Source organism: Anser cygnoides, chromosome 4 (assembly GCF_040182565.1).
Source record: "Anser cygnoides isolate HZ-2024a breed goose chromosome 4, Taihu_goose_T2T_genome, whole genome shotgun sequence".
In the NCBI taxonomy this organism is placed as follows: domain Eukaryota; kingdom Metazoa; phylum Chordata; class Aves; order Anseriformes; family Anatidae; genus Anser; species Anser cygnoides.
In genome coordinates, this window is record NC_089876.1 from 67,329,616 (window position 1) to 67,354,282 (window position 24,667).

At 42.7% G+C, this 24,667-nt stretch overlaps 1 protein-coding gene across 21 annotated transcripts in view; it reads right to left on the reverse strand.

The window, feature by feature from the left end:
* Positions 1-24,667, reverse strand: part of ADGRL3 (adhesion G protein-coupled receptor L3) — a 535,525-nt gene that overhangs the window by 182,246 nt on the left and 328,612 nt on the right. For 17 of the 21 annotated variants that reach the window (XM_048067842.2, XM_048067827.2, XM_048067821.2 and 14 more), the window contains 2 exons: positions 2,774-2,788; positions 146-946 (listed from right to left, as the gene is read on the reverse strand). In XM_048067842.2, coding sequence (XP_047923799.2) covers positions 146-946; positions 2,774-2,788 — 816 coding nt within the window. The remainder of the gene's footprint in view (positions 1-145; positions 947-2,773; positions 2,789-24,667) is intronic. The other 4 variants (XM_048067822.2, XM_048067832.2, XM_048067834.2 and 1 more) reach the window with 1 other exon arrangement.

Below are 24,667 nucleotides of genomic sequence, written 5' to 3' on the forward strand. Positions count from 1 at the left end.
ATATCCATCATAGGTCTTGTGGTGGGGCTAAATTTACAAACACAGGCAGATCATTAACACAGAAGCATATTTCAATTTTACACCCTATTTGTGTGGACAAATAGAGAACCCAGTTTATATTTTAGTTCAGTATCAAAACCCTTACCTGCTCTGCTGTCCAGTGGGCCAAAATCCAAGGAATACTTCACTACATGATAGTTGTTCCATACATAAAGGAGGTTGTCCCGGGGATTATAATCCACAGCAGCAATGTACTGATAGGAGTTTGGAAAGGGCACATCCACCATGCTATCCTTGCTTTGGTCAGTGTTATATATGTAGTCTATTTTATTCCCCGTGGCTTCATTGTCATCATCTTCATACACAGACTTCACCACATATAAAATCCCACAAATCATGAAGGCGTTAGAAGCTGACCTCTTGTCATAGGCAGTATCCCATGTCCCTTCTATCCTTAATGTGTAAGGGTTTAACTGGCTAATGACTATTTTGCCATTATTTTGTTCTGTTGCATAGATTACCCACAGCCCGTTCTCATCCACGGCCAGGTCTATATCAGACTTGCCTCCCCAGCGGTAGGGAGAGGTGTCATGGTAATTTGCGTTAGCTATGATCGCCTCCCCACTTTTTATTCTTGTCCGCAAGTCAAACTTGACTATGTTTCGGGTTCGCTCCTTGTTGAAGAACAAAGCCCCATCATACACCACAAATCCAGTGCCATCCACTCGGTGTGGGAGTTTGTAGGTTGTGGTTGGCCTCCCGGCAATGAAGTCATCCTTGGAGGAGTACTCCGTCAGCGTGTCTGTTCGGTATGGTGTCCAGGGCATGTAGTAGATCTTGTCAGATGCCTGCAGAGGGTCTTTGCACCAGGCACCGGACTGGTGGTCAGATTCGAATAAGTGTTCGCTCTGGTATACTCCTTTTAGCAATCCAGGGCAAAGAAAAACTGTTGGAGAGGAAAAGAATTTAAAACAAAAAAACAAAGTTAATGAGAGTCCGGGGGTGCTTGGCCCAAACATCGAAACAGCCTCTAGTTCTGCAGCAGAAGACAATTGAGATCAGAGGAAACCCACAAGCAATGACTTGTAACTGGAGACCAGCCTTTCCAGCGGCCAAGTCTCTAGAACAAGACTTGCTCCACCAAATTGATTGTTTTTCTGCTTTTTCTATCAACTTCGGCTCATTTTCTTATTGCTTTTCAAATCTATTTTCGCAGGTGTACTTACTTGGACCACTCGCCTTTGTAAACTCTGAAATGAGTATGTGCCCCCAAAGGATTTCTGGGTTTGTATTTCCAGATTACATTCTGCAGTGAATCTGTACCTACTAGGTGAAGGAGTAAACTCCCGGGGAATTGTTCCACATAGTTATTTTGAACAGCCCACTGAAGAGTGGCCTAGAAATGGAAATAAAAGAAAGAAAGTCCCATCCTTATAGCCCAAGTGATATTAAATATTTAAAGGGTACCAATAGCAAAGCAGAGGCGAATCCCTTAGCAACTCAGAAGAGCATTTAAAGCAAAGGGAGTGGAAGGGAATACCCAACTACAGACTGGTAGTGTAACTAGGAATGAGGTTTTTGAAGCCGCTACAGGACACACAAAACATGCAGTCCACACAATTGAAAATGAATGATGTATGAATGCTGAAAGGAAAAGGAAAGAAAGAAGGAAGGAAGGAAGAAAGGAAGGAAGGAGGGAAGAAAGGAAGGGAGGAAGAAAAGAAGGAACGAAGGAACAAAGAAAGAAAGGAAAGAAGGAAAAGCATCAAGTTCACTGGAGAGGAACCCAAGGTCTAGATTTTAATCAGTTAAAAAATGTCCTGTTAAATATAGTAGTAATTCAAACTTAAGAACATATACCTTCTATTGTTACATGAGAGGAGCACAGAGGAGCAGTGGGACTAACCAGGGTGCTTTGCTGCTCAGACTTCTGGGGGGATGCGGGGGACTGGCTCGTGGCCAAGGCATGGGAGGAAGCTCTGGGCAGATGTTGGCATCATGGAAAGGCCAACAGCCCAACCGGCTGCGCGGGGAGACAAAAGCGGTGTGTGAGGGATGCTGCGGAGCAAAACAGGCTCGCTTGGCCCTCACCATCCACATAAGCACCCTTCCAACCTGGAGGGGCTGCATGTGCTTCAGGGGGAGAATATTTGTTGGTTGTTTGTAATGCTGATCTTCATGAGCTTGAATAACCACCATGATGAGATAGGCGGTGGGGAGCCATGAGGAGCCATCCCACCACGGGATTATGGTAGCACAGGGCTAGCAGATGGGATCCCACATTTGTACTCCCTGCTTGGAGTTTAACCAATTATTTCTGAAAATTCAGAAATTGATAATATCCTCTGGAGAGCGAAACAGGAGGAAAATCAGATTTAGCAGCTGGTGTAAAAGCATATTGCTCTACTGGAGTCTTGGTAACCACCCCATGGAGCTGATAAAGGGGTGCCATTTCTAAAAGGCTTTTGCAGCGTAATTAGATATACTTATGCACATACGTATGTACGCATGCTTTCCAAATTCTTCGGGTCAGGAGAAAAGGGAATTATCTAAACCTTTGAATAGAAATTTAATGAAAGGAAGTGGTACTGGTAAAACTTTTCAGCAAAAATGAGTTATCTCGTGAAGTTGAGCAGCAGAGAGACTAAATAAACTTTAACAAAAAAGTAGTGAGAATTAATGACAAAGTATTTCAACTAAAACGTTAAACTGTTAAATAACTTAGCCTATACATAAGTAATATATATATATAATTTGAAAGGTATTTAATTACCTTTTTGTTCCACTTCTATTGTAGAGAGAGAAGTAAAGAGAGAAAGGAGAAAAGAGAATAGATTAATGGTACTGTATTGGCCAGGTACTTTTCTTTACCTCTTTCATATGAAAAGGAAGATTTAATAATTTACTTTAGATACTACTACATTATGTGAACATTTTATATATATATATATATATTTAAAGCCCTTCTGCCCATATACACTGAATAATATGCAGACAAGCTGATCAAAATACAGGCATATTTTAACTTTACAAGTATTTTAAGAGGAAAAAAAACAATACTTGGGACATACCAAACCCCCTGAACTTTCTGAGATACCTTGTCAGCAGCCTTGGACTACGTTCATAGAACAAAATGAAATACCCATACTCTGAAATACAAGTGATCCAGATTTATATATAGAATGAACTCGTCCAAGGAGAAACATTATAAAATATACAACCTCATATATTTAGCCAAAAACCTGTAAAATAGAGATGCCTACTTTATTAAGCAGAAGAATATTCCCTTATGACACTAATAGAGAGCTTATGAGAGTCAAATGAAGCCCATTGGTAGACATTTGCAGAATATTGTCCCATGTCTCAGAGAAACAAGCTTAGGAGGACTTGGAAAAAAAAACCACACATTTTAAATATTGTAATACTTACATGATTGTCAGTAAGAGTCTGAAGACTGATAATGATAACAAGTTAAAAATATCTAAGCGCTCTTTAAAAAGCCCAACCCCACATCTTGCAGAATGTTTTTATGTGAATTATTCACCATGCATAATAATGCTGCAGAAGAGGCTGTGTCCCTTTGGACAAAGCCCCTTGCAGTCAGAATAAATATATGCAGTGCACTTACTAATCTCTAAATGCTCGCTTTCTGTATCTAACAGCCTCCTGTGAGAGGCTCTGGGGGCTGTCATCTGAAAGCCCCCCCCCCCCCCCCGTGGTTGTGGCACCAACCCCTTCTTCTGGCTGCAGCAGCAGCTGGGTGCATCCCAGGGGGATGAGGGTCCTGCCTGCCTTTGCCCCATGCTTGGCTGTCTGCAGGGCAGGATGCTGCCATAGGGTCAGCAAAGAGCTGGTGCTCTGGTTGGATCCCTGTATCGTGAGCTTGGCCCGCGCTGGCTCACGAGCCATGCCAAGACAACAGTGCACAGCAATCACAGGGCTGAGTTGGGCAGCCTACAGAACAAGCCAAATGGCCAAATCTCTGGAAAACAAAACAAAACAAAACAAAACTATTTCTTCAGAGGAGGGTAGAACCTGGAAAATGAGGCACAGCCCTAACAAAGGAGCAGCGCTGTTTTCTGTGCACCTGCCTCTCCTTCAAGTGGTACACAGAAAACCACATGGCAATATACTGAAATGTCAGGATATCGCTCCTGCGTTTACCAGTTGCGATGTGTTGTGTGTGTCAGTGCGCACAGCACTTTTCTGAAAAGAAAACCAAGAATATGGCAGGGTGAGGCCCCCAAACAGCTTCCGCACTCCCCTTCCTTGGGTTTGCTGGTTCTGCAGGGCCTCTTCCCTGAAGGTATAGGAGAAGACAGACCCCATAAAATATCACCAAAGGAGAAGTGAGAACTTGCCAGTAAAACAGTACAGTTTTGACAGCTGAGAGATCTCTGTTCAGAGAAGCGAGACAGGAATGCAAAGGTATGCACACATGCTTTGTTTTCGCTTGTGCAGAGCTCACTCTGGCCCCTTCCAGACGGAGACATTTGCCAAATGACTGTCCTCCAGTGCTGGGATTGCAAACCCTCTGCATTTAAAAGTCTCGTTCATTTGGATGGGAAACTGCAGGCTAAATGGAAGATCAACAGGCTCAATGATTTCAGGATAAGACTGCAAATGCATTGGCTAGACGTGTGGATCTGCACTTCACCATGTGCAGAGGCGCGTGTCCAGAGCCAGCTATATAACAGAAGCTCCCAAAACGAACATTTTTCCAAGCTTAAGCAGTCTTTTTTACCTGGGCTTTGATTCAGACTGTTTTCTACCTTGTAACAGGTTGAGGTTAAAGGTAAATGTTTTCCCCATGTGGCTGTCAGGGCTCTAGTGAGCAGAGACAACACATTTCAGTGCAAGTACCTGATTTTGCAAGGGAAAAAGCCAGCAGAACTAAAAGGCACCGGACCCAGCGACTGGAGAAACTCACAAAGCAATTGTTCTTCCTGTCCCAGGCTGTGGCTGGGCACAGTTAATAAGGTATTAATAAAAACACTAAATATCCCTTGCAAAAGCAAGAAAGTAATGACAGACGTCCAAATATATGCCTTCACGCAACACCAATTCTTCTGGTCTAATGGGATGCTGTACCTCTGGCAGCGTAGATGGTTGTAATTTATGTTTCACAATGAGCAAAAGCTTTTGCAATGCACTCCAACAACCGAGCAATATCCTGAAGTATGAAAAGGGAAGCTTCTGCAGGATATAATATATTCACGACCAGTTGAGTGACCTGAAGCATTGATTACCCTTATCCTGAAAAGCTTGTGCGTGTTGTTAGTGGTCAGTGCCATAGCCAGTTCTGTTACAATCCCAGACACGGTGCATGTTTTGATGAGCTCCTGAACGGTGCTTTTGGTGCTTTCCGTTGCATGCATCCTGAATAAATACTTTCTGATTTAAGACTACGCTTTTAAATGCCACTAACTCCTCTGCTTATACTGGGACAACATTCTGTTATTCAAACAGGTTGCAAGGAAAGCTTGGAGGGCTTACCTCATTGAATTATATCAAAAGGAAGGGTTGAATTAGGGTCTGATTATCACCTCATTTATGCAAAATACCACTGCAAATCTGTTTGTACACAGCATTGATAGGATTTTTTGAATTTTGTCTGATTACAGTCCGTTTTACACCTCTGCAATGCCAAAATACATTAGAAGTGCCAGTTTGTAGCATTTAAAAGTACAGGAGGCACCTCATCTTCCCCTACAGGGATCTAAGAAAAAAATGTGTACACACAGTTATTTCTCTTTCAGTGAGACCTTCTGCTTCTACTACTGACGGCAACATTCGTTTGAACACAACAAGGGTATTTCACCTTGATTTCCTATGCTGCTTGCAGGCCGGTGCCTTTGGCTTCCACAGCATGAGAGGCTGGAAGGAAATCAAGAACCCCTCGGTGAGGCTGGGGGAAGTTACAAGACTTTCCACGCGCCCTGATTTTCACCCATTTCTTCAGATGGGAGAGAAACCAAGCCCAACGTGTGACTGTCAGCTGCTGCAGCCTGCCCCTGCTGAGCCCAGAGCCGAGCAATCAGGCAGATTCCCTGCCACCCATTCAGAGAAATCACACAAACAAATTAATTAAATACTCTTCGTGCTGCTGGGTATAGAGGCTCTGAAAACACGCTCTTAATTTCCGGCACAATTAACACTTGAACAACATTAACTGCTCATTTTCTTACCACCACGTTGAGTTGCACTCAACTCTACAAGGCACAAGCACACTGTGGCATCAGTAGGGTCCTGTAGAGAGCTCTCTCTCCCTGGCACTACTTCAAACCCACAACATGAGCACAAAACTCCTGGAAAAAAATGATCCGAGTAGGGGGGATGTTATATGCAATTGCAAAAGTAAATAAAAAGTTGTGCCCTGTACTTTGCCACCTGTTTTCTTCAGGACAGATGTGTAACAGCAGAGTAAGCGAAATCCAATCCCTGTTGCTGTCCTTCCCAGGTCAAACTTAATATACAGACACTCAGCATTAAACACATAATTAATGATGAAATTGAAGGACTTCTAAAACAGTTTTTTGAGGCTGACCTTAGTGGTATAAGATGCAGCATTTCAGCTGTTCTGAGGGTGCTCCATGCCAGATTTGACTAATTGCTGTTATCTTGCCCCCACCAACCAGCTTGAGCAGATGCACGGGGAGGTGAAGCCAAGAAGTGGTGATGGCAGTAGGAAACAAACTGGGGAAAACTATCACCAGAAGGCACAGTGCTGGTTTTGTGCCTTCCCGACACATGACCCATAGTGCGAGGTGGTGACTGTCACACCATTTGTCCCTGAAGTCTGCTGCACCAGGCTCAAGCACTGAGCTCCCTCTAATGTGATAAAAATGAAATCTGGAAGCTGCCTCGTGCCAGGGCTCCTCGTACAAGGATGGTCTTGGGATTTCCAGCCTTTTCTTTTTCTAACCCCTAGACTCCAAGCTCCTTGGACCAACAGCAGAACAGCCACAACTCTCTCAGCCTTTGACTTGAGGGCTTTCCTACAGCACCCAGAGACAGCTTTCCCAATTTACATGGCTCTCCCCAGCACACACACGCCTTTCAGTGGGTCAGAGAAATATGGTCGGGAACCCGCAAACCTAGCAAGGTACCCCAAAGCATGCCCAGGGAGAACTTGCTCAGAGATGAAGATGCTCTTCCTTTTTGAAGACGCATCTGGGTGCAGGATTCTTGGTGTTTCTATACCAAAAGACTGTTAAACAAGAGACTTGTTCAAAATTCAGTCCACCAAAGCACATGTCAATAAACTCCCTTTTAGCTATCACAACAGAAAGCAGTAGTCTAGGCAATTAGGCAATACACAAATGATAACAGCATCAGATTCACAGCATGTTCAGCGTGGCGGGTCGTTGATGACAGGACCCAGCAGTCAGTGCTAGAGAAACTCCAGGCTACAGGAAAATCTGCTGCTGGGTAGGATGTATTCCCGGTGATGCTAATAGTAATAGAGCACACACGGTCCTGAGTGGTTTCTCTTCCCAATCCCTACAATTTATAAAAGTGGTTGAGGTTCCCAAGGAAATACGTCAGCCAACAGACCATAGGCAACACAACTGGGGCATGCACCTTGCAGGAGGGTCATCATCTTCTCGCCAGTTCCCTACCTCAGCACCCAGCTGGAAAGGCTGAAGAGGACAGTACCATTCTTCATCAAGCTCCTGGTGCTCTACTCTACTTCAAGCTCCTGGTGCCACCAGGAAACATGGATGTTACATAGACAGATCCTAATCAGGTAGCAGAGTTACAGGAAAGCTGACCTTTGCAGCAGCAGATCTGAAGTAAACACCTCTAAACCCAGAGAATGGAAATATGTTACTGTTCATTATTTTGTACTTAAAAACACACAAGCCACAACGTATGGTTTACCAAAAGAACAGTCAGAGAGATAGATAGCTCAGCATCTATATGACACAAGCTGTTTTGGCAACCTAAAGTTCAAAACACTGCGCAAATACCAGTCCTTGTTTTGTTTTGTTCTCCTGACACGTAATTAAAATGACAAAGGAGACCACATAGCTAAGCTCAGAGCTCACTCCCTGCAGCACACATGCAAACCGAAGCACGTCAGACCATTTCTGTCATCCTTATATGAAAGCCTGGGGTCCCACTGTAGCACAGCAGGGTGGCTGCTGCACCCTAAACACCCTAATAATGAGCAAAAACAGTCACAGGCACTGCAGCAAGCTGCACCCAGCAGAAGGCTGGCTGACATTTGGACTTTTGGGAAAGGAAAAGCAACAGCAATACGGTACATAGCAGGTTGGTCTTTGGTCTCTGTCCCTTCAGTGCAACTGTTCCCGCTACGGAAGACACAAGCCTCCCTCCTCACCAAGCTGACCCCTTAGCTCCTGGCCTGTTTGCCCCCGTGAAGCATTTATTTTATGAGCTTTTCATGTGAAAAGTTTGTAACGTGCAGCCAGAGAAGCTCTCTTGGGTCTAGGCTCAGGAGCAATCAGAGAGAATGGAGGAATTAGGTTTTCTGAAACTATTTTGCAAATACAGTATGTACTGTTGCCACCTTCCCATTTTTGCCACCTGATTCCATTTTACCACTTTTCTTTTCTCTCCTTTTTTTTTTTTTTTTTTAATTTTTTTTTTCCTTTGCCCTCAACATGACAGGTTTACTAGAAATCATTTCCCTTACTTTTCAGAGCAAGAACAATGTCAGGTTCCTTTAGCAAGGTACAGTAAATAAATACATAACAGATTGTGCTTTGTGCCCTGCCACTGCTTTACCTGGGGGATCTCCCCTGGGGGAACAGGCCCCATTAACGTTACCTGCCTTAGCAGTCCAAGAGCAACTTGACACTTGAATGTAAAGCACACAGACTTCCAGTCTCCAGCCAGAGGAATGAATAGATTATTCTTATCAATTATTGCTGTTAATTAACCTTCTCACAGCTGCCAATTTCTGTTATGAAAGAACCCCACACAGCTTTGAGCCTCCCTACTGCATTTCTCCTCCAGACCAAAACTGTTCTGCAAGCTAAGTTTTAAACTTTTCCAGCTGCTCTTCCTCATGCCTGTCCCGCCCCATGGGGTTGTTATGACCCAGGTGTACCACCCGGCACTTGGCCGTGTTGGATGCCATACAGTTGGACGTGGCCCACCAATTTTGCCCATACAGATCCCTCTGCAGAGCCTTCCAACCCTCAAGCAGATCAACACTCCCACCCAACTTGGTGCTGTCTGCACATGTACTGAGGTTGCACTTGATCCCCTCATCAAGATCATTGATGAAAATGTTAAACAAAACTGGTCCTGACACTGAACCCTGGGGAACACCGCCTGTGACCAGCCACCAAATGGATTTAACTCCACTGACAATGATCCTTCGGGCCTGGCCACCCAGTTTTTTACCCAGGAAACAGTCCAGCCATCCAAGCCATGAGCAGCCAGTTTCTCCAGGAGAATGCTGGACAATCATGACTTATTGCACAGCAGAAATGCTTGCATTTCACAGCAAATAAAGTGCTAATCCTTTATTTAATAAAAGGGAGGAATACTTGCTCCATTTCCAAATTATATTTTTCATATAATACCCAGGCATCCATAAACAAAGGTGCTCTGTAAGTACCTTGTGTTACAGGGGCCTCATATAACGCATTCCCCAAATTATCACTTCCTAATTAATCTCACTGTGAAGTTACAGAGATTGGAAATGTCAATAATCCATAAACGCTTTCACAAACCACAACCTAAATGAGATCCTTAAATACAGTATCTATGGATTTGCAGAAATCAAAGCTGTCATTTTTCATAAATGGATTTATTTTTTTTTTAGATTTTTATTCATCTGATAAATTCGTGAAACCTTTCAAACCATTAATTTGGGCTTCCTTAAAATGTCAGTGCTTTCAGTCTGCTTTTTAATACATAATAACTAAATTTAATAGATGTTCACTAAAATAATACTAAGGATTATTAATGTTAAAACACACGTCAGCGTAACTTACAGTCATCAGGACCCAGGAAACCACTAATGTACATTAACTCTTGTCCACCAGAGGTTTCTGCCAGATGAAAAAAAAAGTTATAGCTTCCTACAAAATTGTTTTGTGTATTATAGATCAAATTTTGGACTTTTTGGGTAGAAGCCATCTTTTTGTTAGAGATTTGTATAATGAATGACAGGCATCGGAGGCCCTAGCCCTCATGTGGACTCTCCCAAAAATCCAAGAAATAACAAATGCTTTTCCATGGCACTGTCCCCTCGAGCCCAATTTTCTAGGAGCTTAAATATTATGACTTCATTTCCTCATTTTAGGTACCAAAACACACAAAAAGTTATGCCTTTAAATATTTTGTTAAGGGGAAAGAAACTAAAAAAAAAACAAGCATCAGTCTTGCAGAAAGCCAATGAAACTTCTGGGTTCTGAGTCTTGGGGTTAAACAGTAAAACCCCTGCTAAGTGCCCAGCCCTGCAAGAGCCTGTGCTCTTTGGCAGAGCAGAGATCAGCGAGACAGTTCTCAACTGTTTTGCAACATTCAGATTCTCTGAAATTCTCTGAATAATTTCTATTCCTCCTTTGACTCTCTCCTCTTGTTATTATTCTAGGTGGCAGTCACAGTGACTGGCTCCCCTGAAGAGGCAGCCACTTCATCAGCTTCAGCAGATGCTGAATGTGATTGTGCTGTGCTTCTAAATGTATTACCCAAGAGGTAAATATTTTTTGCTCATGTAAAGATAATTCACTTAAGGTATAATGAGGCCTGAAATATACTACACTGAATAAAATATATATTAAAAAAAGAAAAAAGTAGCAGGTATTGTTATATTCATAGTTCATCTTCAGAAGAAGTATCTGATTTTTTAATGTGTATAAATCTCTTCTGTGGTGAGATTTTATGTTTAGAGTGCCATTCTAGAGATAAAGAAACCTGAAAACCCAATTCATCCTTGATAAGGCATTCAGGAGACAAAAAGGTTGCTTATGCTACTCAATGTGTTTGTCAGAGGTGAATCATTTAATTTTCTCTGCTCTGTCTGAAGAAGCAACATAACCAGGCAAAACGGGGCACGGCCGCACTATTGAGTAGATAAGACAATGGCCACCACTTTTGCCAGATGGGAGAAGTGCCACGAGCATTGGCCACTGCTCATCATCAGGGGCAGATAAACAAGCCAAACAGACTTCTGGTGTGACCCTATGGCTGTCGTGCATCCTTCTGTTACCTCTAGATTATATAAAAAACAAGCAGCAACTTCTTAATTTACTGCAACTCTCCCAAGTTGTTGTGCACCAGCATTTTCCTTTTGAAATTCAGCAATTAAAAAGAAGCAGCAAGATGAGTTTGGTGCGAGAGAAAAAAAAAAAAAAGGATCGTACAAATACTGTGTGAAATTCAATTACAGCTATACAAGTCATTCAGCCAAACTTTCGTTGGCAGTTGGCCTTGTATTGTTTCCAGCATGACAGCAGATGAGTGAGCTGCTACTAAATTGCAGCAGAATCAGCCACCTGGACATCATTCTCCCATAATAAAAAAATAAAATAAAATAAAAAAGGAAAAAGAAAAAAGAAAGCCCAGATCCAGAAGGGATGTGAGCACTGCAGGGCTAACTGTCTGCAGGGCTTTTGCAGCAGCTGGCTACTGCTGCCAATGACAAGCCTTAGGCTGAGCACCCACCAGCCTTCTGCAACACAGCCCTGCGGCTCTGAAGAGCAAGAGGTGGAAGTCTGACCCCTGAGATGGAGGCTTGAATTAAACCTCATTCAGGCTGTGAGCTGCTTTCTAAAATAGAGAGGCATTGCTGTGCATTACTTTCAGCTCCAGGTTAAAAAAAATAGATAGCCAAGCATTTTCCAAGAACGTTTAGTGTCCCTCTGAAAAAAGTCTGGGCACAAAATGAGCACTGAGCTGCTGCTCCCCGCCATCAGGAAAGGCTTCTGCACATGTGGAGGTGGATCAAGAAGTGCTGGCAGCAGGGTTTTGTCCTCCAGAACTGCTGAATGCAACTTTCCAGGACAACAACCTACGGTGCACCTCATTGTCTGTGTTGCCCACTCAGCCCAGGAGAACTCAGAAATGAGGCACAGACAACAAAATGGTTTAAAACCCCACAAACAGCTTTTTCAGAAATAGTTTTGCTTGGTACAGTCAATCTAACCCCTGGAAGCTCTCGTAAGCAAGTTGGAGTCTAGGTCTTACCGGTCTTGGTCATTCAGTCCACCTGTAACTGGGTTAGGTGAACAGGGCCAGAAAACCACCCCAGTTCTTCCTCCTCCTGCGATGTTAAAAGCACTGAAAGATCACTTGGCAACACGGCAAATGTAGCTAATTCAGATAATTATTATTTGCATAGCTATTTATATCTTCTTTGCCAGATTAATTGTAAACCCTCCTTGTCTGACTTTAAAAAAGGAACAAAAGCCTGATGTTCATTAAAGATTTGTCCTCATCCAGGCACGAGATAAATTTGGGATGTCGAGAGCCCGACAGAGCCATCAAGGCAAACGTTAGGTACCTTGCCTTAAGCCATAAGTGGGAAGGGAAAACATCCTAGGTGGGGGACTGCTGAATTGAAGCTCTGTGTCTTTTGGTCAGATTTCTCTCCAAAGAGGAATAAACTGTTTGTCATACTGCCAGTTCCGAGACTAGCTATAAAATAATGGATTCCACAGGCCCAAATGAGGCTAATCATGATTGCCAAGGCATGTCTGTGCTGTGAGAAGTGAGTGAAATCTGATGCTCTTCAGAGAAAACATTTTTTGAAAAGCTCTTTGCTCTGCAATAAGCCTTGGCAGTTATCTCATGTCTTTGAGTATCTACCATATTTCTTGTTTGATTGCGAGGCATATTGCTGACACCGGCTGCTATGGCTGAGTTTCCTTTAATAATGCTTGGTAGGTAAAACACCACTTCGTTTTAGCTGTTGAGAAAACCTTGAGGACGGATTTTGCATCAGCTGCCTCTCTCAATAGTACTTATTCTTAAGTGTCTCCAACTGGATGCTGGAGTAAAATGCCCATCAAAACAAGAAAAGTCTTTCCACAAAACCGAGCAATAAACCAACACATTTGTTTTCTCCTCTCTGAATCGGGGAACACCTACGAAGTAGCTGGAGAGGTGGGATTTTACCACAACTGCTATGGAGAGCGAGTCAAGAGCAGAGAAAGGAGGCGTTGGAATTGGTGCTTTGGAACAAGGTTTTAAAAGCTGCACGGTAAATTTTAACAACATGCACAACTTAAAAAAAAAAAAAAAAAAGAAGAAGAAAGAAGGAGGAGAATCAGGAAAAAAATCAGGGCATAACTTCTAGCATTTTCAGGTGTAAGTAATTAACCCAAGTTACACGTATGCACAGGAGTGATTTGCAATATTTTCAGATTTAAATAATTCGCCCAACCATGTCAAATGCACATACACTCATTTAGGTACTGGCATAGATTATGCTTCAAGGCACGCTCCCAAAATGCTCTGAAGAAACAGTCACTGGAGCAGCAATAGTCTGACACCCACATCCAACTACACATCACCAAGGCAAGTATCGCTGCTTAGGAGTCTTCATTTCATCTTCTGTTTTCCTCCAGCTCTCAGCAACAAAATCTATGCTGAGATGCAGATTTTTTTAGAGGAGATCATGTCCCGCTGAAGGTGAAAGGCCAGGCTCCCGTGGTTTTCCCCACGTCCTGCTCCAGATGTGCTGGGGAGATGGGAGAGTCTGTGGGCACGCCTGCATACGTGCAAGACAGACAGGCATAACCGCCTCCTTGAGGGATGCAGATTTAGGCAACACTAAACGTGCTGCTTCAGAGCAACTCCTCCACTAAACTTCAGGGTGTCCTCCGACCCCAGCTGAGCAAAACTCCCTCTCTCCGCTGTGCAGCAGCATCTTTCTTACCTCTGTTTCGCTTGTCTCCTCGCCGCGCCAAGAACTCATTAATCACTAGCTACAGGACCGCGCAGAAAGCCCTTGCATACTTGCCGAGCTGACGAAGGAGCAGAAACGGAGCCAGGGGCTGGCGGGGGTCCCCACGGTGCTCTGGGGAAGGCTGCACCAGCCAGGCTGCCACCGGCTGCGGCTGCCACACAAGCGGACCTCTGGCAGGTTGGCGTTGGGATGTGTTGACTTAACGAAGCACGCAGGTAAACGCATTAACGGAGGGCAGCTCGCACCAAATGTGTGCTCTGGGCCCACGCACGAATAAAAAGCACTTTTATGTGTTTCAGGATTTGGTTCCCTACCGTATGAACCTAGGACTAAGAAGGATGACATTATATTTTATACTTAGTTTTTTAATGAATAAGCACTGATATAAAGCAGGGACCTAGCTGGAATGAACTGTCACTTTAAAGGAATACATCTGAGACCTTTAACTTGCACTGGTATATTCAGTGAAGTAAAAATATTATTCTGCTTGGGAGAACCACAAATTACAGCAATAAAATATATGCGGTGAATATGTAGAAATTTGGTACTATTTGCAATGAACTGAATATTAGGCACTACTAAGACCTATCATTTTCACCATTAATGAAAAAAAGACTATTTTATTTCTAATTTAAAGCATATGAATTTATGAAGGTTCAGAAAAGTCTTTTGTGTGCTTTTGCAACAGCTTAACTTCTAATATATTTTATATTCGGAAATTAGGATCCTTGAGCTCTTGCACAATATTTACTGGTGTACATTATTACAGCGGTCAGTATGTGGTGCCCTCTCTCTATTTCTTAGCCAATGCAGTATTTTCACCATGGCACCAATAGATTAAAAAAAAAAATCTCACTGAAGTAAAAAGAAAAAAATTATGTGACAATGAAACACACTCATTTTGCTATGAGGTAATTCAATAAATCTGTCCACTTTGCTAAGGCTTAGTTTTTATGTAAAACAACACTTACTTATCTTGCTAACTTCAAACTGGAAAAAGAGTTAAGGGTGAGGTTCAGTTTTTAGCCCAGCTTTTAGTAACCTGAAAATAGGAAAAAGGGCTAAAAGGGACCCTAAGAGGTCAAAGAGACAAAGCCAGACGCCAGGGTTATGCATGGTTCAGGTAAATGCTCTTTTGAAATCTCTCTTTTGGACAATTTAGATGAGGAAAAACCCAAGAATCAAATGGTCACATTGCTGGAGGTTCCCAAAGAGACATCAGTGAAGCCATGCCAGTATGGTGGTGGTGATGGGACATCAGCCCTTTCCTTTCATTGTAGCCTTTCTCTTCTGTGTTGTTGGGTGGCCTCATCTAACAGATCTTACGGGAACACGTTAGAGCCTAAGCCCATGAACAGCACAAACAAAGCTTAGTGTCTCCTGGGAGAGGCTTCTGAAGATGCATCTTTCCACCAAACTACTAAATAACCTTGGGGGTAGGAGGGAAAGGAAGAAGCTGGGCATTTGAGAAGAATTGGACCAAACCCAAGCACACTTGGATGACCTAAGATCACCTGGTGAAAAGATGCTGTGCTAGGCTAGAAGTGAAACAGTTTAAGACGCATCATGGTTAAGATTGGTGAGAAAACACAACCCGGAGACCATGCAGCAACATGCATTCATCTTCCTGCCACCGCAGCTCATCACCAACCCAGCCCGCTTTCTTTTTGCACCTCTCTGAGAGAGGCAGCAGTTTCCGATGACCAGCAGAACAACAAAATGATAACAATACTTGAGGCTAAAAAAACCACATATCCCGGAAATCAGTGAATCATTATAAAATTCAGATGACATGTAGGCATAATCCAACAAAGGTTTGATCAACTGTTTGGCCTCAACAAGCTTATGAAACCCTAGGTGTTGCAAGCAAGAGCAGTGACTTGAGTGAGAGATTGTGGGTAGCCCACCCTTCTAGTAGAAGAAGCTCATGTGGCTTGATATTTCACAAATGCCTACTTTTATAAAAAATGTTAAGAACTTTCAGCGTGTTACCACGTTGTCCCTGAGCTAAAGGGAAAAACAAGAGAGTTCCTGTGATGGCTCTACCTGACCCCAGTGAGCTGGAACACCCGCTTGTTGGCTTCAAGGGCATTCGTTTAAATTAACAGAAGTCCAACCCATTTTGAAACGCTCAGAAAATGGCACAGAAGAGCAGTTCTGGCTCTTCTCCTTCAGTGTCTGATCTAGGGTATTTTCAGCTCGTGTTGGAGGCTCAAAGACTTTTAATAACACCAGATTGTGTGACCTGAGACTTGGAGAAAGGATGAAGTGTATGTATTATCTACAAAGGCCGAGACTGCCCTTCTCTGAAACAAAAAGGAGGGGGTGACGGGAGGCAGGGAGGGGGCTCCTGGCAGCTGGTGCTGCCTGTCCTGGTGTCAAACTCTGACACAGGGGAAGGAAAAAAGGAAGATGAATGGATCAGCTCCAGCTCTGCATGCTCGCAAGCAGCTGGGAGACACAGCTGACACAGGAGGTGGAGGAAAAGGCAGCAGAGCCATCCTGCCCTTTGGCACGCATGTCAGCAATGCGATGTAGTGAGTTTTTGATGACCCCAGGCCCAGCTTTCAGCAAAGGAGCTCGTCACTGGCTGCAGTGTTCAGGCCAGGCCAGCTCATAGTCTAGGATTTTTTTTTCATGATTTATGACTTCAGCCAACAGAACGTGTGCCGCTGAAACACACCATTGGAAAGGAATACAAAATGAGAACAAACATGCTTTCTTTAGGCTTCCTCAGTCACTTCATACTGCCTTTCAGGGCGCATTAGATGAAGAAAAGGCATCCCCATCCCCACAAAAATCCCCACAGCGCTCTTGCAGGAAGGCACATCCAGAAGAGCCTGAACAAATCCACGCTTTCTTGTCCTCTGCTTATGTGACCACACATCCATCTCTTCCAGTCGACTTATCTGCCACTCTTGCCCCCGCAGCTGTGCAGCAAATAAAGTGTTCCCCACAACAGCTGCGAAATGTATAGGTAAAGACAGAGCCGATCAATTTACAGGAACCCCCGCCACCAAGCCAGGCTGCTAAGCAGTTCATAACCCCAGCAGATGCCTCTGGTTTCAAGCCTTGGGAATCTTCTTGACAAGGCTCTGGCATCGCTCTTTTCATGACCAACAGGCAAGAAATGCAAACTGGGAACAGCCCGCTTTGCTGGCTTCCACCTCTTTCAGAAGACCTCTCTGAGAGTTTGCAAAATACTGGAACTAAGTATTACACAGCTACTCCCTCCAAAACTGCACCTGGGTAAGAGTTATCCCCATTTTACAGGTAAGGAAGCAAACACAAATGTCAGCACCCTGAAGCCTTGTCAGAGCAAGGCTCAGTGACCCCGCAGAGCTGGCCATTTGTCAGGTATCTAATTCACTGCTTATGGCAATTCTTAGTTCACAACTCTCTAGGAATACTATTACTGCAGTTTTCAGGATGGCAAAAGGAAAAAAGAAAAGATTTTACAGTTTGCTCCACATCGTGCAACAAGGTCAGAGGAAAACTGAACCAGGTGCTCACAACACAATCTGTAGCGAATTAAGTGAAGTGAAATTGTTTGACATATGCACAGCCATGCATGAACGCAAGGACAGGAGAAGTTTGTTCAACGAAAAACTGAGATGACAGGTCCAGTACTGTCAGAGCTCTTTGGAGATCTGGATGTCCCGCAGAAGACCTCCATTTGCTAAACATGCATCATTCCTTCCTGAAACACAAGTGGAGCCAGGAGAAAGCATTCACGGTATAAACAGCAGGAGCACATTACAATCTCTTGTTCTCTCTCTCTTTTTTCGGGGAGTGGGGGCTGTGAAACTTGAATATATGTAAGTTTAAAAAAACAAACAAACAACAAAACACAACCACCCACACCAAATTAGGTATTTTAAAATATTTAAATAATAATAATAATAATAATAATAATAACAATTTAATTCCAAAGCCACATACCCTTTGGATTGGAGTTGCAATTTTAACTTCTCAAAAACTTGTTTTACTACTTAAAATTCTGGTCGTCTCTGATTGCATCACAACCAAATATAGAGACAAAATACCAGCCAAAAAGAACAAGGCTCATTTTCCTAAAGAAAAGAGATGAAACAATGGCTTCAATGACCTATGTGCACTGGAAAAAAAAAAACTAGTTTAAGAACTATATATACAGTCTCAACTTGTTGTGCTGATTCTCCTAAGCAAAGGCTTTCAGAGATAAAAAGGTATTTTGTTTTCACTTGGTAAAAGGTAGGAAAATAATATCAACACTAAATAAAAAGTAAAAATCTCTAAGACAGTCGGTTTTGCCGTGAAGAAAGATGGCTTTTTCATGGATGTACCTCATTTTGTTCTTCATAATCCTATTTTAAACACAAGCCTCACAGATGTTGCAAAACTGCTTCTCTCAACATTCCTGTTATGTATGCTGGGATTAAAAAAATCCCAAATTGTGGATCAACAAGCCAGCAACAGCACTTCCACTGGGGGTGTGACTGCCACAGCTGCAAAGATAACAGGCAAGGAAATGTACTGTTGCTTTTGATGGTACTTTTCCTATAGCAATGCCCCAGGGCCTGAGTGGAAACAGGCAATGGTCCACTGCTAATGTGAGAAAAGACTGCTCTCCCAGCAGCTTGCAAGCTAAACAAACAAAAGAGTCAGGGTTAATTAAAGATTGACTAAGATTCCCATTTGGGAACAGCGGCAGGAAAATATTCCCTGATTTGTCGAAGGTCACTCAAGGAAGCCATGGCAGAAACAGGAAATGGTGCCAAACGTGGCTTTAACCATAGTCAAATATCAAATAAGACACAGTGCAAGGGTAAGGGGTGGCCATGGATCCTTTCTTCAAGAGATGATAACTGCAAATGCAACTATTGGCACCCTTCCAGTGTGTTGTATGCAAGTTGGCAAGGACACCTTGCCAGGTACTTTTAAAGGGTGGGGGAGGATCACACCACGGTAAATTCCTTTTAGAGATCATAGAATCATAGAAACATGTATAATGGATAATTCTTCAGTCCATCTAGTCCTGCAGCTTCAGTGTTGTGAACTCTTGTGGATCACTTCTTCTCAGGGCAGAGCATGGAGAGGTCAGATTCAGATGCTGTCATTCAGGTCTTTGATGTGTTTTCCATGAACTCAGAGCTATCTTCTCTCTTGCAGCCTACCTGGATGCTTGTTGGTTGTTGTCAGCAAAGCCTGGGTGAGACTAGAGAATGACTGTGCATGAGGGAATCTGATTGAAGGGACTGAAAACGTTTCTTGCCTTAACAGCATCGTTTTCAGCTGTCGGGCTTGCCAATTGCCCAGGCACTTCCCAGTGACAGACTCCCCAGTACATTCAACTCTGAAAGGTTGGTTCTTTGAGTAGCAGGAGGAAGAAAAGCCTGTGTGGAATGTTCCTCTGTCTTCTTCAGCTTGTCAAAAGCTTGTTTCTTTTCCTGTGAGAGCCAGGCCTGGCCTCTGCCATTTTAAGGTCGAACTCCCAGAACAGGCCGCACTTTCGACAACCACCAGGAGGTTAAATGTGACGCACAACACAGCTGCTCCCTTTTACACGTCAGCTCCCAAGAGGAGGGGTCGTGGTCTGTGCCCTGGACAAAGTGCCAGTTGCCTTCTGGATACACTTCAAGTCACCACAATGCTTGGCAAAGACCCCAAAGCGTCTCCCCCTGGCACCCTGTTGTTGGAGCAGCTGTCTGTGAATGAACCTGCTGACGGTACCCATCCCGGGAACAGGAACAGCCAAGGAGGAAACAGCCTTCATCTCCAGCAGTAAAAGCTGCTGAGATGCCACCAGTACGGTCACCAGTGGTGATCCATTGTTGTGAAGAAGGCCTGAGGCAGCTGGGGATGGAAAGGGGGATGTTGCTCAAGGGCACCAAATGCAGGGAAACAACATGGGGTTGGAGCCACGGCCCCTTTGGAAACTAGTCCAAGGGTACTGCTGTCCTTCACATCTCTAGCAGAGCACCAGGGCATATGGTGCTCTCCCTGGTGCTCCTTCTCCCCCATTCCTGGTGTCTACACAGCCTGATAGATGCCAATTTAATCATGAGGAAGAGTATGTGCCAATTCACCACTAATTTGACAAAAACAGAGCTGCCCCAGTTTGCACTGGCAAATAGATAAAGGCCTGTTTTCTTTTCTAGTGATGGCAAAGGAATCGAAGGATCACCAAGATGCCACCTTCAAAAAGCACAAACCAGACTCATCAGAAGTAGAGAACACAACAGCAAGAGCAGGAGCAAAATGAGATTTCAGATGCTTCAGGAAGATAAATGCCAAGATAGACAGGTACCAGTGGGGCACAGCAGGGTAGGCCCTCTGTTATGTTTTCAGCTTTGCCTGGCCATGACTGCATGAGCGGTGTAATGCTGTGATATTTGTGACATGCACACATGCACACAACAACTTGTCACAGGACCTTTGACTCTGAATCCTACTGTAAAGGCAGCAATAAGCCTATTAGATTATACAAAAAGTCATTTAACATATTCATACAGTAAGGACAGAAAATAAAGAAAACAGCAACCCTTTTCCCCCTCCCCAAGAAACAGTATGACATGTAGTTCTTTCCATGAAGGGGTTAAGTGGCTCTGCAAAACATATCGTGCTACCGCTGCTCACACCGAGGATAAATAGAGAACATTTGGTGTTCAGAGAGGACCTCAGCTCCGAACACTGCAGTCCTCGGGGAGGAGCTCTGGGAGCAGCTCAGCATGATATTTTTTTGTTACTTTCTTTGTTAATAAATCTAAAGGGGACTTCGGGCTTTACATGCAACACGGACCTTATTTATAGAGCAGGTCAGGGAAGACTCCTGCTCACAAAGTCGATAGTGGAAAATGGCACCGCTGTACACAGTATCATCACACCGGGGACCTGAGTGTGCAGAGTGCTGAGCTTGTTGACTGTAATCAAAATTTCTGATTTGTCTTCCAACCTTTAGCCATATAATGACTATGTTTCACAAGCAGAAAGCTGGAACAGAAAATAGTAGCCAACAGGTTAGGGCATAACTGGGTTTCCTTCTGGACCATCAGGATTCATCCAAGTCACATCCAGTCAACACAGTGTTTGCAATCGTGACCTTCTCTGGCAATTACAGCTCCACTTTCCTTTTAAAATGCTTTATCCAGCAACGATTTTGCAGCTCCATGAAGCATTCCTGATTAGATTTTCAACACTGTTACACATGAGGTCTCTTGTACAGAATAGTTTCCACACAGAGAATGTGAGAATCACCATTCAGCAGTTTTCAGTGCATGTTTGGAAGAAAAATAGAAAGAGAAAAATAATATATATACACACTTTTTTTTTTAAAGGACTTTAAAAGTGCTCGAAAATTCTTTTAAAACAAGGCTAAAGCTTTTTTTTTTTTTCCCCGTCAATGTGAGCATTTAAGCAAATGCATATAAATAAATGAAGGTGTGTCCAGAGCACAAATTTAACAACTCACAGGATCATACGTGTTCAGAAAATGCAATCCAAAATTACAACCACTAATAGCATCATCATAGGCTATTGCCCTCAAGTTTTACGGCGAACAAAGGAGGAACAAAGAGACTTTTCAGCTTCTCTAAGATTAATTCTACATATTGGAGTTGGGGATGGGAAATACGAATGGGATATCCAACAGTCTGTAAGAAACCTTCAGTTCTTATCAGACAAAGCATTACAGTGAACATTTTAAAGAGAAAGGGGAAGAGAAGAGGAGAGATGCATTATGACCAAAATAATTTACAGTCCAATAGGAAGAACACTGAGTTTACTAGTGTAAACTCATTGCTGGTTTATTTAAAAGCAATATCCAGCAGAAGGAAGGATGCAGAGAGAGATCTTACACCTGCTTGAAATACAGCCTGTAGCACCAACGTGAAGCTGTAAAGCCAAACCCTGTTTCCTTCCCAACAATGGAAATCTAATACTAGGGAGTCAGGGTATTAGCAAGAGCGAAACAGGAATGACAAAAAAAAGAGAAAAGAAAAAAGAGAAAAGAAAAAAGAGAAAAGAAAAAGGAAAAAAAAAGGCAAAAGGCAAAAGGCAAAAGGCAAAAGGCAAAAGGCAAAAGGCAAGGCAAGGCAAGGCAAGGAAAGGAAAGGAAAAAAGCATGACTTGTCCTCCTTATACCTTTACATTGCAATGCTTCTGACCAAAGTATAAAACACTGAGATGCAACTGGTTTAAATTAGCTGCATAATCACAGACAGCCTTCTTTTGCCTAGGATGCTATGTGGCAAGCCCGGGCATCCCTTGAAGCACTTTTCAAACAGCTTGCATTTGGCAGCTTCACTCTGCCACCAGAAGCTAGGAGAACAAAAACCCCAAGGTGCAATTTCGGCTCTGCAGGTATATGCATGTGTTAGAGTAACAGCTTCATTTCAGGGGAGCAGGTATCAATAAGAGAGAGAGGTACTGGTGGTTTGTTCACATCAGTACTGGAAACTTCAATGTTTAGAAAAAAAAAACACAAAAGGAACTGGAAAAAAATGATGGGACAGACAAACAGCTGTCAGTTCCTATGTGGTTACTCTATTACTATGTCTTTCAGCTGATATAGTTCTAACTCTTTTAAATCAATTTATTGAGAAGTTCAGATCAACCTACAGGTTCTGCACTTACTGTCAAGTATGCACAGGCCTGCAGTCAGCAGGCTTTTTATTATTTTATTTGGTCAATTTGCTTAAAATCAATGAAATCTTAACATCAACAGATTTAGTTAAGCTTCACCCTAAGTAACTAGACACGAGATTTTAAAATGTTGCTCCACTACCAGTGAAACTGTCAAGGATTAGTCCTTCTGGACTCTCTAAAAAAAGAGAAAGAGTGCCCAAAAACTCTATTAATGATGACTTCACAGTAAATGGAAGACTATTTTTTCTATTATTTCACTTGCAAGGTTCACCTGCCAGGCTTGCTATTTTTCTCACTCATCCTTTTACAATTACTCAGTTGCTTGAGCAGCCAGGAGTATCACAGGCAGTACAAAATGTCCACTGCAAAGCACCTTTAGCAAGATAACCACCAAACAAGGGTGCATTAATCATTTCTTGCAGACTAAACTTTACAGAGACATGACCGTTTTTTTACAACACTTCACTATTTCTGTGTGCCTATTCCAAAAAATTGAGGGTTAAATTGCATGCTGCAGGTACACAACAGAGTATTTATACTTCCAGCACTTCCTTTTTCTTTTTGTTTTAAAGTCTGTGTCAATTAGGTTTGGAGTTTGGCACACCATGAAGTCGGAAAACCTCTTCCACTAGGTACTGTACTAGTGAGGAAGCTTCACCTTTGTACAAGCATGACAGATCAGGCATCTCCCTGAGAAACTACGGTGATTTTTGTTTAGATTGAGGATAAGAGGAGGGCTGAGGAGGGCTCGAAGGTTTAAGTAGCAGTGCTGAAATTCTCTTTTCTGCTCCAACCCATTTCAAGGCAGGCAAAAACCTTCCCAAAAGGCCAAACAGGAGCATTCTCCAGTTCAAAATTCAGGTCCATATAACACGCTCTTTTTCAACTAGAAAGACAAGCAAGTAAAGCCACAGTTTTCTTTGCTTGCTGTCCAGAGCATCACTTGCTTTGCCATGGGTTTTTACAGAGCTGCCACACACCACCACAGAAATGTCTCTGCTGCAGGACTGGCTGAAAAGAGACATTGGGATGCTGCTAGGTTTTAATTTACATGTGAAAGAAATCTTGGCTTTTCCAATAAAATGTGTTTTAGAACAAGAGATATTTGCATATTTATTTTTAATGGAACTAACAAGCCACATAATAAAACCTACAATCAAAGGAAAAACACTACAACATTAATTTTCTCTTAGGTACCTCCAATTCAATATTTTCCGTAGCACATCATTCTTTGGAGCTTTAATGTCTATGCTTTTATAGACCTAAAAACAATTCTTACTATTTCACTTGAAAGAAAACCTGCAGGGTGTGAAAAGGAGGCTCTAATTGACTTATTTTGTTTTATGAAAAACTGTGTCCCCAAATTCTTTATGCAGTAAATTGAATTTTCAAACTGATGCTTATCATATGCACAATTCTTTCCAGAAATGAATTTTTAAAACACTGATACTGGACAGATGACTGGGGGTAAAGAGCTTGCCTGATGTTTTTAAAACTAATGGTTGCAGTAAAAACGTCAGTCTGAAGAGGAAGTAACAATTTTGGCTTTTACTGCTAATTTCATAGGCTTCAAAATTGTATTAGGACTTCCATTTATTGCCAGCGTTAATCAGGAGACATATAGCTGTAGGTCAGTGCAATTATGTGCATTTAGAAGCAAGTCCATCATTTCTGCATAAGATTTTTCTTTTTAAGTGAAGAACAGTTTTACAGTGAATATATACTGTTATTCTTCAATAAAAGCATATTCCTCCTTATTTTTAGATCTATTACACATACACGATTCATTCTGGGAACTTGTGCAGTTGAGATTGGCGGGCTGTATTTAGAACAGAAGTTGTTCTCAGTTTGAGGCTTTCTTACTGATCATTAACTACCACGCAGCTGGCAATGAAATCAACCTCACAATTGTCTTCTGAATGCGATAAACACATAACTGGGTCATATCATTGCTGTGAATCATCTGTAGCCACTTTTACATCATGTAATTTAATATCCATTTGTAGAAGAGCTGACACTACCGCTCTATTCTTGTTCAATATTGGAAAATTTAATTGGCTACCTATTTGACTTCAGGCAAACAGTGATATAAACCAGACAAACTCTCACCTCTTGACCCTATTGATTGACCAAAGTAAAACACACCGT